At 38.8% G+C, this 13,283-nt stretch overlaps 1 protein-coding gene across 1 annotated transcript in view; it reads right to left on the bottom strand.

The window, feature by feature from the left end:
- Positions 1-590: 590 nt before the first annotated feature.
- LOC140240248 (sulfotransferase 1A1-like) overlaps positions 591-13,283 on the bottom strand; it is a 32,552-nt gene continuing 19,859 nt past the window's right edge. Inside the window, exons 3-8 of the mRNA XM_072320036.1 lie at positions 7,044-7,171; positions 5,172-5,174; positions 4,229-4,478; positions 3,545-3,639; positions 3,161-3,347; positions 591-700 (exon numbers count right to left, since the gene is read on the bottom strand). Coding sequence (XP_072176137.1) covers positions 591-700; positions 3,161-3,347; positions 3,545-3,639; positions 4,229-4,478; positions 5,172-5,174; positions 7,044-7,171 — 773 coding nt within the window. The remainder of the gene's footprint in view (positions 701-3,160; positions 3,348-3,544; positions 3,640-4,228; positions 4,479-5,171; positions 5,175-7,043; positions 7,172-13,283) is intronic.

The following is a 13,283-nucleotide window of genomic DNA, read 5'->3' as shown; positions in this document are numbered from 1 at the left end:
ACATGTGTGCGTGCGGATTTACGTAGTGCATGTGTATTCTGTAGTATTAAATGAGTATGAATATTTTTAATGTGACTTCATATGTCGAGATCCGTGGTTGAAACATTACTTTGCTATCTTGGCAGTGATTGGGACATTATCGTGATCTTTCATAATCAATCTAAAAATAAAGGGCCGGCTTCAAGGGTTGAACATGCTCAAATGAACTTGCCTTTTAAGGGGATATCTGTCAGTGGTAATTAGGCCTACATAGGCACTGTGGACAGACAGTTTTATCATGGTGATTATGTGTATTTGTAAACTCAGTGACTTCAACATGATTGTATTATATCAGGTGTTTTTTCTGTTTGTTTTTTGATAATCTCAATGAATCAATCATATTAATTTACAGATTGCCTTCATAGCCTTCATAGCACGCAAATGAAATTTTTGTTGACGGAAAAAAAATAAAGACAAATAAGATAATTTGATAAGACATTAAACAATAAACAACGATAAAATTGTCAGTTATGATAGAATGTTACAAATGCCACAAACTGTGATTGATTCACTAATGGAGGTCAAGTGGATATTTCTAAGCCATGGGGAACCTATTCAAACTGAAGTTCGAGTCCAGTGCCTTCCATTTCTTTCTCGTAGAGTTCGTCAAATCGGTGGTTTTGTTCCTCCGTGAAATATTCCTTCCAATTTCCGACAGCACCTGATGGTGAAAGAAAGCAAAAAGCAACAAAAACGCGTAGGAAATATAATGGTATCATTTGATAAAAGACAAGTTAATTGATGTACACGTGTGGATTGAGTTAATGCAGCAATACCGTATGTCCCCCCTCCCCCCCCCCCCCCCCCAAAAAAAAAAAAATACAACGGGACCCTCCGCAATGATATTTAGATTGATAGTGAATCAATCTAAATACAAATTCAGGGTATGAAACTATAACTCATTGCCCACATCAATACAGAAAACCCCCATTCGATTTGCTTCAGTGGTCAAAGAGAAATGAGGAGTTTTGTAGAGGATGTCAGAAATCTCTTCCCTCCAAGTTCTATTGTATTCACACACAAGAGCATCGAAGTGCTAAACTTGGAAGAATCAGACTCATGGCATGCTTGACAGACTCTGAAGTAGCATTTAGACAGTTTAATCATATTTGGTATTATCAATGCGAAAATCTGATTGTAATTTTTTGGGGGGACATACTGTATATTAGTAGAACACAGCAATGGAAGTTCGAGGAAAATTTAACGATCCGTTCAAAAGTTATGAATTTCTAAAGTTTCACTGCCGCCGCCGATTCTGACGTCACTGCAGGACAACGACATAAAGAAATATAAACAGAATTCAGAATAGGTAGGCCCTACATGTATCTTTACATAGATTATCTAGCAAAATAATAGAGCACTTGACTTGCCTCTTTCAGAAAACAAGAGGGATGAACAAGGTAGCCCTTAACAGGTGTCAGTATTAAGTCAAGGGAATGTGCCCTTTTCAGTAAAAAATAAAAATTTGTCGAATTCTCTTCATATTTACTTAATAATCATCGTTTTCCTGCAGTAATATCACAAATTGCTGTACAGCGCACTTCCTTTATAACGAACATGGTTATAACGAAATTCCGGTTACAACGAATAAAAATTCATGTTTCAACATTATCCACTCTATGTATTTTCATTGTTTATTTGTTCTGTTATAAGGAAATTTCGACATAACGAAATAAAACTGCCCGACGGCGTCTCCAGAACTTTGTTAAGAACGGGAGTCCGCTGTATATAGTCTTTTCCTCCAGCAATGGAAGCCCTGAAAATGAAAATTCACAATTTTTGAACAGATTTTCCGATTCTCTTTTTAAAAAGTAACTGATGTGTTCGAGTTCTACTAATATTACTCCATTCATTTAATAATCACGTCAAAAAAAAATATGAACTGTTCCATTATCGATCATTTCCAAGTATTTGGCAGTAACACGTAACCGCAACTTGAATTCTGTCATCTTTTCCCAGTATCTCCAAAAAGCAAACACCAAGCTCATGAAGCACAGCTTTGGCTGAGCCATCTACACACACACGCACACACACACACACACACTGCAAAAAGGCCGGTGTTAAATATGAAACACCGAGCTGGTGTTAAAATTCCGGTGCTCATTCATGGTGTTAGATTAACACCTCCGGGTGTCATTTCAAAATTTAAAATAGTTTTTTTTAATAGTTTCTTAGTTACTGCACTTTTTGTTACTTTTGAACTTCAACAAGACGATAAAGAATTTTCCGATAAAGTACTTTATTTTTGAAAAAAATCTATAAATACATTTACACCACAGTAACACCAGTTGGTGTGGTCCTCTATTGAAGCTGGACGGGTGTTATACCATTGAAATTAACACCACCAATATCAAATCAACACCATGCAGTGTCATTATTGAATTAACTCTAGCGCGGTGTCAAAAATATCACCAGCCACAATGTCAAATTAACACCACGAAGCGCCAGGCGAACACTTTTTAACACCGTCACAATACATTTTCTACACCTGTGGGTGTGGTCCTCTATTGAAGTTTGATCGGTGTTAGATTTAACACCCATGGTGTTAAATCTAACACCGACGTTTTTACAGTGCACACACATGTATATATTATACACCTCAAAAACATCGGTGTTAGATTTAACACCATGGGTGTTAAATCTAACACCGATCAAGTGTCAATAGAGGACCACACCCACAGGTGTAGAGAGTATGTTGTAGTGTTGTTGAAAAGTGTTCATCTGGCACTTCGTGGTGGTAATTCGACACTGTATAGCTGGTGATATTTTTGACACTGCGGTGGTGTTATTCAACAATGACACCGCATGGTGTTAATTTGATATTGCTGGTGTTAATGCCAATGGTATAACACCCGTCCAGCTTCAATATAAGACCACACCAACTGGTGTTACTGTGGTGTAAATTTCTTCACACCATTAAAAAAAAATCAAGTACTTTATCACAAAATTCTTGATCGTCTTGTTGAAGTACAAAATCGACAGTAACTAAGTAACTATTAAAAAGACAATTTTATATTTTGAAATGTCACTCGGAGGGGTTTTATTCTAACACCATTAGAGCACCTGAAATTTAACACCAGCTCGGTGTTTCACATTTGACACTGGACTTTTTGCAGTGTACCTTTCCTCATGAAGGAAGCTCCTTCTTTCTTTCCTTCCTCTCTTCGCTTGAGAATGAAGTCCGGATTCGAGTTCGCGCTCTGTTTCATCGACCCGAAAGAGGAGTCCTCAACGATGCGGTCGATGACTTCGTCGCGAAGAAATTTCCCCATGAAACGTGCCACCTGTACCACGGCTCCGCGAGGGTCCTGCCAGACAGACAAACAGATAGACAAACAGACAGACAGACAGACAGACAGATAATCATACGGAACTGTCCGCCACCCGTAGGTTCACCTTTGTAGCTATGGCAGGTGAAACCCTGATTCGCAGTGCATATTTCCACTCTTGAACAATTTCGGCATAAACGGAAAAAAGAAAATTGTTGGCACATTGCAACACTTACCTTCTTCATGTCCTCAAACTTCAAAAAGAGCACATTGGGATGGTGTCTTTTCTTCCACCACGGGAGGACATTTTCGAACCATGATCCCTGTGGCGCTTTGATGTTGACGACAAACAAAAACAATAAAACTTTAGGGTTCATTCATTCATTATCTAATTTACATTTCATTTCATTTCATTTCATTGTTTCTGTATGGTACAATATAATCAATGATGGTCAGGTTCAGAAATATACACATGGTTCATAATAATTCATGGCTGATTATGCACATGAAAGGCAAGCATATCATCTCCAACATAACAAACAAGTCCTCCAACGACCTCCATTATTTCGATGGCGTAATATCCACTGTCTCCAAAGACTGACTGATTACAGAAATCTCTTAATCAGATAACAATTAATGCGCTATGCCTTGGACTGCTGAAGATACCGAGGAGGAGGAGGAGGAGGAGAACAAGAGAGGACCTGCAAAGAAATGTTCGTTCCTGCTACATCAAGCTTTTGCCGGAATGGTCTTACAAAGCTTCCAAGCTTTTAACTCACGAAAAAGAAATTTTGAAAAAAAAAAGAATCATGTCATTACGAAAACTCCTATTAAACAAAACAAAAAACAAACAAACAAACAAACAAACAAACAGTATCAAAAGAATGGTATCGGTGAAAAAAACGAAAAAATCTAAAGACCTCTTCCAGCGATGAACTCCTCAAAAAAGACATCCCACGACTCGTATGCTGGCATCCCTTGTAAATAGCGACAAAAGTGGTAGTACGACACGGCCGCGTCCTTCGGGTTTCGCACGACGTAGATAACCTTGGCCTTGGGCTGGTCTGGTCTGATGGCTGGCGGTAGAAACTTGGGAAGGGCGTGGCTCTTCATCATCCGCGGTGAATCCCAGTCACGGACCACATCAGCATAGCCCCGAGCTGTCGCCATCTGCAGGAAAAAGAAAGCTTTAGATTTTCGCGACGGGGACGTTCAGAGGAAAATAAAACAAAACAAAGAAACATGTTTTGTTAATGCGCAAAAACGCGCATCAAGTCGATCACTTTTTAGTGGATCACTATTTTCCATAATCGAATTCATTTTCCGCTCTCCCACGAAATATTTATACAGTGTTTTCCTAAATATTGTACATGTTATATGTTGTTCTATAACTTGTCTCGTATATATATTACATGAATCTTTTGCAAACGTTTGAACAATATTTCATCACATGTATACTTTGTACTATGTTTTGTTTTGTTTTTTTTTTTGGATTTTCGTTGATTGGAAATAAACTATGATTGAATTGATTGAATTGATCTATTTTTAACTCGCGTCGTCTAAGTTTTTCACTACGCGTTCTGGGCTATATTTACGTCCTCTCAATTCACGACGTAGAGAGCCACTTCTTGCACTAGCCTGATCAAATGGGGGCGCCATTTTATTTCTTATAAGTTGCGTCTCGGCGTAATCTAAAGCTACTTTTCTGCACGACGCAAGGGGAGAGGAGAACGTCCAACGCACTCGTCGTCTCAAACGTCCGCGCCGAAAATCTGAAGCTCCCTAATAACAGGGAACCGCGGGAGCGAGCGCCCAGATCAAGGATTCCTCCAGAACGATTCTTAAAAAGTATTACATTTGAACATCCTATAAATTAGTTATAAAGGGAAAGAGTTTGAGAATTTACAGTGATTGCTTTAGGGAATAAGAATCTTTTCAAAATTTATAATAAAAATCACATTGAACAATAATGATGATATATATAGACGCATTTCTAGTCGGAGTAAAATTTTATGGCGCAGCAATTAGATTTCAAATTTATGCTTATATTACCACGACCCTGTGTCCACACGACGGTCGTGGGAAGAAACCGATTTACCACGGCCTTTGCGGGGATCACCGTGGAGGGTCGGTGTAACTTCCGGAAGTGGCAGCGCCGCGGCCGGCGCACGTCGACCGTACCATTGTTTTTCACCAGCGACATTTATCTTCTCCAATCTTGTTGATGAGAATTTCTGAGCGCTAGCTTCTCCGTCGCGATCGACTAAGTTAGAATTGTACTGCACGCGCACGTGTACTCGCATTTGACTCCGGAAGTTTTACCTAGGTTGTATAAGGTTGGTAAGGTCATAGATACTCCGAGGGCTTGTCCGCAAGGGGCAATTTACTCCGACCGGCTAGTCGTGGTAGCGAGATACTGTACTCCTGAAAAAAAAAAAAAAAAAAAAAAACAACAACAACTCAGGAGTATCTTGGTCGGAGGAAGAGGTCGTGGTAAGTTTCCCCGACCGGAGGAAGTTACCACGACCTTGTTCAGACGGGCACTACTCCGATCTTTCCTCCGACCTTCCTCCGACCAAGCTTCCTCCGACCCTTCCTCCGAAGTAACTCCGACCAAAACTGCCTCCGTCTGAACGCAGCTTATGAAGCAGAGCCAAAGAAGAACGCATGCATAAATTCTAAATAGGTGAACTTGTCAAGCAAGCGGTATTGTCACGATTGCTATGTAATTACGTTTATTATGGAACATGTTAGCCTCCGATGTCATCATCCTTGTTTAGTTTATTATGTCTTTGGTTTTTCATAGCAGCGTTAGTGTATCTGCTCTTAGACCACTAAATCCAACAAATGTATTCATGGATGTCGATTAAAGTACTATGTTATGTGACATTACACAGATTGTCTGGAATGCCCCCCCCCCCTTTTTTTTTTGTAATTAGCTAGCCTTTTCCCATTATCCAGACAGCCCATCTCGGCCTGCACCTAAGATCGAGACTGTTTGCATTTAACATTGCACTTTGTTCGATCCCTTCTGTGCCGATGAATCATGATATCATAACATGCACAAATTTCACACACATAACAATACGGAAAGAGAATTAATGTCGGACTCAGAGCATTAAGAATGGTAGTCTTATCAAACGCTGTTCTTTTGAATGGTTCAGCCATTGTTTCCACCCCAGCATTGCCAGGTATCGATAATAATGCCAAGGGAGATTTATAAGCAATGGGCGGGATTGGATCGGAGCCATCCCACGAGACACCCACGAGTCAAACAGCCTACGAGTCATACAACCCATAAGTTTGACCCTAGGCCCCGCCCTAGGCAAATAGGGCCCATGAGTTAGACACTAGGTAGAACAGCCCAAGATTTACATATTTTAACAACGGGCTTTGGCGGTCTCGTGGCCTTGTTTGCTTAGCGTCGAACTCATGGGCTGTATGACTCGTAGGCTGTAGGCCTATAACTCGTAGGCTATATGACTCGTGGGCTTTATGATACGTGGGTGTGGAACTCGAAACGTGCACCCCTTATTCACTTGACGACAGCGACGCAAGTTTCACGATGACAACGTAGGCCTATGCATATAGATACAGCTGTATCAAGAGGATATCAGGACAAAATCAACCAACAAGCAACAGAAACGCAAATAACCAAGGACTGTTTGCGTGCATGTTCCCAGTGTACTTAAACAAACTAGATCTCACCGTTATAATTGGGACTCACAAACTCACATTGGGATGGTTTCTCGTGCTTACAATTTCTAGGAACGGGATTCGGAACAGGACGTGATCTCCTTCCAGCTTGCTTGTATCGCCTTCAAAGCTTACGAGAAGCATAATTTGCTGCATCCAAGTTGTACCTTCAGGATATACAAACAAAAACACACAAGTGACGATTTGAGAAAAAAAACAACAACGTGTAGGTGGTTTTTTTTTTCTGGTCCACGCAAGTATATAACTTCAAAAAACCTGCGAGGGCGACTGTCATTTTTAAAAATGTCACACGTCACCAAAGAGGATTGGTAAAGTATTAGTTTATTCCCTTGTTTTCATCAAATTCTCCAGGCCCTAAACTTTCGGGTGGTTAGAGTCCGCTCGCCTGTGTCGGTTGTGCACCCATAGGCATGGGCACCAGGGCCACATTTCATAAAAAAAAAAAAGTTGATAGGATAGCAACTCTTGCTAGAATGGCAATTGTCATGGTAACGACATAAATTCAGCTTCCTGATTGGCTGCTGCTGTTGGAAGTTGCCATTCCAGCAAGAGTTGCTATCCTAACATCTTTTATGAAATGGGGCCCTGATATCCTCAGCTTCCAGGCCTTCGGACAGGAAACTTAAAGCCATGAGTCGTCTATCCTTTACAAATATTCGCGACTTCATGAATTCATGCATGGACTTGCAGACAGAACAAATCAAGAAATTAAGCCCTGAAGATATTCATTGTTTGAGTGTATAACATATGATTACGTAATTACCCCGTCTTTCAGTCTATTTCATGAAACTTACAACAGAAACTGTAGGAAATAAAGCCAGATCCTAAGCAAGTTTTGAGAAGGCCGGGATCGAAAGATGCAACTCTTATTATATACTTCGAACTTCGCGGGAAAACTTCTGTATGAGATTTCTATTGGTTAATCTCTTTCTGCAATTTTGACATGGTGATGGTGAGACAGATCACAATTGAAAATCCAAGAGAATCAAATCGTGGGGTAACTGAGTTTCCTCAATGACACAAGATTGTAGTAGGTATTAGGTGATCCGAGTATCCTCTCGGATCACCTTCTGTATCTGTACTGATTCTTTGTTAGGTGATTCGAGTATCCTCTCGGATCACCTATTGTATCTGTACGGATTCTTTCTTCTTCTTCTTCTTCTTCTTCTTTATTTCTTTCTCCTCAAATGTTGTGCAGCGGTTAACTCAAAAAGTCATTCACCTATCACTTCTAAACTGATACCATATATGTATCACGTCATAAGGACGACAGATCTAATGTATCACTGTGATCAGTCAACCATGACGTCACTATGACGTCATTATCTGAAAACACGTTCACATTCGTATCTCATTAATGGAATGGATTTTCTCAATGAAATTTACATATCATATAGTTCAAGTCAAGTTCTATTGATATATTTCATAAAATTTAGTCAAGTTCATAGTAAACGAGCGCGTACGCGCGCGTTGAAATTTTAAAATGCTCCAAACGAGCTCAAAATTGTTTTGCACACGTTTCAGGTCATTTGGAGTATTTCAGAAAAAATCGACGGACGCGTACGCGCGCGCGCATATACGCACGCACAGCTCATATGCAATAGAAATTTCCCGTTTTTTTACACGTATCGGATGTCTGAAATGTCAAGGAATGTTTCTACCAAGTTTCAAGTCAATCCGACTCAATATGACGTCATACGGGCCCGTCAAAGTTGAAATTCCGCGCGCGCGTCAATGGCGATATACAGTGCAACAATGCCAAAAAACCGCCAAATTTAAATCCGATTTTACTCGTCAGGATGGACGGTGACCCCCCATTTTCTTTACATATTTTGAAAGCTGATGAGTTGTACATATCATTTCATGGGTTGGCGATACTGAAAAAATGATTAAAAGATATCAAATTTCTTAATAAAGTAAAAAAAGTAAATTTTCAAAATGACGTCATCAAAATTCAAGTTTACTCGAGCGTATCTCCCTTATCCTTTGCCGATTTTCACCTAACTTTCAGTATGTTGTAGCTTATTTAATGTTCTTTCATATTTATAATTACAAAGTTTTGATTGGATGACGTCATCACCTCGTAAAAATGGATTGAAAGTATCCTTGTAAAATTTGACCAGTTTACGTGTTATTTCTATGGGAGAGCAGTTTTTCTGGAAGTGAAAATTGACATGACTATCTTTTTCGAGCGCTAGCTCACTTATGCTTCGGTGAATTTTTCCCAGATTTTAATATGTTGTAGCTGAGACTTTGGGCTATCTTGAGTGTGCCCTTCGTTTTTTCATATGATGTCGGGATCACGTCAAAAAACTTACTTGGAATTATAGTTTATCTTCGATGTATTGAAATATTTCTTTCTTTTTGCAACGTTATGTGCAATAACTCAAGAAAAACATACCCTATCACCACCATATTTTGCACATGTTTATTTCATGTCACGAACATTATTTCATAAACTAACAACGACTTGATCAGACGCCATCTTGGGTATGTAAATTAGGGTCAAACGTCATAGATGTTTCATCCTGTATCTTGGTGAATACATGTCCTATCTTTCCCATATTTTGCACATGTAAAGACCATGTTACAGTGATCATTTCATGAAATAACCACTTTTTGCTCAGATGCCATCTTGTCTGTGCAAAGTGGGGTCAAAGGTCATATGTACTTCTTTTTCTATTTTCGCTATGACGTGTTATCTCTATGGGAGGGAATTTTTTAGATGTGAAAATTGACATGACTCTCTTTATCGAGCACTATCTTACTTATGCTTCGGTGAATTTCTCTCAGATTTTATTATGTTGTAGCTGAGACTTTGCACTATCACGACTCGAATCATTGATTAAAAAAGAAATCGGATCACCTTAATTTGTCAGTGATGACAACTTACAATCTCTAGTTAGGTGATCCGAGTATCCTCTCGGATCACCTTCTGTATCTGTACGGATTCTTTGGGTGTTCTTCTTCTTTTTCTTCTTCTTTATTTCTCCTCAAAAGTTGTGTATCGATTAGCTCAGAAAGTGCTCTTCCTATCAATGTCAAATTTATACCATATATGTATCATGTCCCAAAGACGACAAATTTTATAAAATCATAGTGATCAGTCGACCGTGACGTCACTATGACGTCATTATATGAAAACACATTTTCATTCATATCTCATTAATGGAATAGAATTTTGCACTGAAATTTACGTCACATACATTTCAACTTATGCGCATTTTACTCATATTCTCAGAATTCATATTTATCTTAAAACGCACGCGTACGCGCGCGTTGAAATATTTGTATGCTCAGATCGAGCTCAAAATTTTTTTGCACACGTTTCAGATCATTTGGAGCATTTCCTGAAAAATTGAAAAAATTGGACGGACGCGTACGCGCGCGCACATATACGCACGCACAGCTCATGTGCAATAGAAATTTCCCGTTTTTTCACACTTATCGGATGCCTGAAATGTCAGGGAATATTTCTACCAAGTTTCAAGTCAATCCGACTCAATATGACGTCATACGGGCCCGTCAAAGTTGAAATTCCGCGCGCGCGTCAATGGCGATATACAGTGCAACTATGCCAAAAAACCGCCAATTTTCAATCCGATTTTACTCGTTAGGATGGACGGTGACCCCCCATTTTCTTGACATATTTTGAAAGCTGATGAGTTGAACATGTCATTTCATGGGTTGGCAATGCTGAAAAACTGATTACAAGATATCGAATTTCTTACTAAAGTAAAAAAAGTAAATTTTCAAAATGACGTCATCAAATTTCAATTTCACTCAAGCGTATCTCACTTATTCTTTTGTTTATTTTCATCCAAATTTCAATATGTTGTAGCTTATTAAATGTTCTTTCATTCATATAATAACAACATTTTGATTGGATGACGGCATCACCTCGTAAAAAGGGATTGAAAGTAACATTGTCAAATTTGACCAGTTTACGTGTTATCTCTATGGGAGTGCAGTTTTTCTGGAAATGAAAACTGACATGACTATCTTTATCGAGCACTAGCTCACTTATGCTTCGGTGAATTTCTCCCATATTTTAGTATGTTGTAGCTGAGACTTTGGGCTATCGTAAGTGTTCCCTCCGTTTTTTCATACGGAGTCGGCATCACGTCCAAAAACATGGTTGAAATTAAAGCTTATCTTCGATGTATTGAAATATTTCTTTCTTTCTGCAACTTTCTTTGCAATAACTCAAGAAAAACATACCCTATCACCACCATATTTTGCACATGTTTAGTTCATGTCACGTATATTATTTCATAAAATAACAACTACTTTATCAGACGTCATCTTGGGTATGTAAATTAGGGTCAAAGGTCATAAATGTTTCATCCTGTATCTTGGTAAATACATGTCCTATCTTTCCCATATTTTGCACACGTAAAGACCATTTTACAAGGATCATTTCACAAAATAACCACTTTTTGCTCAGATGCCATCTTCTCTGTGCAAAGTGGGGTCAAAGGTCATATGTACTTCTTTCTTTATCTTCGTTGTGACGTGCTATGTCTATGGGAGAGGATTTCTCTATATGTGAAAATTGACATGATTGTCTTTATCGAGCACTAACTCACTTACCCTTCGGTGAATTCCTTCCAGATTTTAATATGTTGTAGCTGAAACTTTGCGCTATCGTACGTGTGCCCTTTGTCTTCAAATGGTGTCGGGATCACGTCCAAAAACGTGGTTGAAATTAAAGCTTATCTTCGATGTATTTTCCTATTTCTTTCTTTTTCCAACTTTCTTTGCAACAACTCAAGAAAAACAGCCCCTATGACCCCCATATTTTGCACATATTTAGTTCATGTTACGTACATTATTTCATAAAATAACAACTACTTGATCAGACACCATCTTGTGTATGTAAATTAGGGTCAAAGGTCATAAATGTTTCATCCTGTATCTTGGTGAATACATGTCTTATCTTTCCCATATTTTGCACACGCAAAGACCATGTTACAAGAATCATTTCACAAAATAACTACTTTTTGCCCAGATGCCATCTTGGGGGTGCAAAGTGGGGTCAATGGTCAAATATACTTCATTCTGTATCTTCGATAGTGTATACGGAATTCGGTACCTAAGATGGCAGGTCTGAATCCCTTTTCTAAATGAGAATCCAAATATCACACGGCCAATGTCTCTAAACACAGATGAAACCTATATGGTCATGCCTATTGCGATCAGGACTCGAATCATTGATTAAAAAAAAATCGGATCACCTAATTTGTCAGTCTTGACAAATTCCGAGTCTAGTTAGGTGATCCGAGTATCCTCTCGGATCACCTTCTGTATCTGTACTGATTCTTTGTTCTTCTTCTTCTTTTTCTTCTTCTTTCTCCGCAAAAGTTGTGTAACGCTAATCTCGGAAAGTCCTCTTCCTATCAATGTCAAAATTATACCATACATGTATCATGTCCCAAAGACGATCCTTATAATAAAATCATAGTGATTAGTCGACCGTGACGTCACTATGACGTCATTATATGAAAACACATTCTCAATCATATCTCTTTAATGGAATGAAAATTTTCAATGAAATTTACGTCACATATATTTCAGGTCAAGCGCATTCTACTCATATAATCAAAATTCATATTTTCTCTTAAAACGTGCGCGTACGCGCGCGTTGAAATATTTGTATGCTCAAATCGAGCTCAAATTTTTTTTTGCACACGTTTCAGAACATTTGGAGCATTTTTTAAAAAATTGAAAAAATTGGACGGACGCGTACGCGCGCGCACATATACGCACGCACAGCTCATACGCAATAGAAATTTCCCGTTTTTTCACACTTATCGGATGCTTTAAATGTCAAGGAATATTTCTACTAAGTTTCAAGTCAATCCGACTCAATATGACGTCATATGGACCCGTCAAAGTTGAAATTCCGCGCGCGCGTCAATGGCGATATACAGTCCAACAATGCCAAAAAACTGCCAATGTTTAATCCGATTTTACTCGTCAGGATGGACGGTGACCCCCCATTTTCTTTACATATTCTGAAAGCTGATGAGTTGTACATGTCAATTCATGGGTTGGCGATGCTGGAAAAATGATTAAAAGATATCAAATTTCTTAATAAAATTAAAAAAGTAAATTTTCAAAATGACGTCATCAAATTTCAGGTTCACTCGAGCGTATCTCACTTATCCTTTGCCAATTTCCACCCAGATTTCAGTATGTTGTAGCTTATTAAATGCACTTTCATAAATGTAATAACAACATTTTGATTGGATGACG

The sequence above is a fragment of the Diadema setosum genome, chromosome 16 (genome assembly GCF_964275005.1).
Source record: "Diadema setosum chromosome 16, eeDiaSeto1, whole genome shotgun sequence".
Taxonomy (NCBI): Eukaryota; Metazoa; Echinodermata; class Echinoidea; order Diadematoida; family Diadematidae; genus Diadema; species Diadema setosum.
Note: the sequence above shows the minus strand (reverse complement) of the source record. Positions and strands in the feature narration are given on the sequence as shown.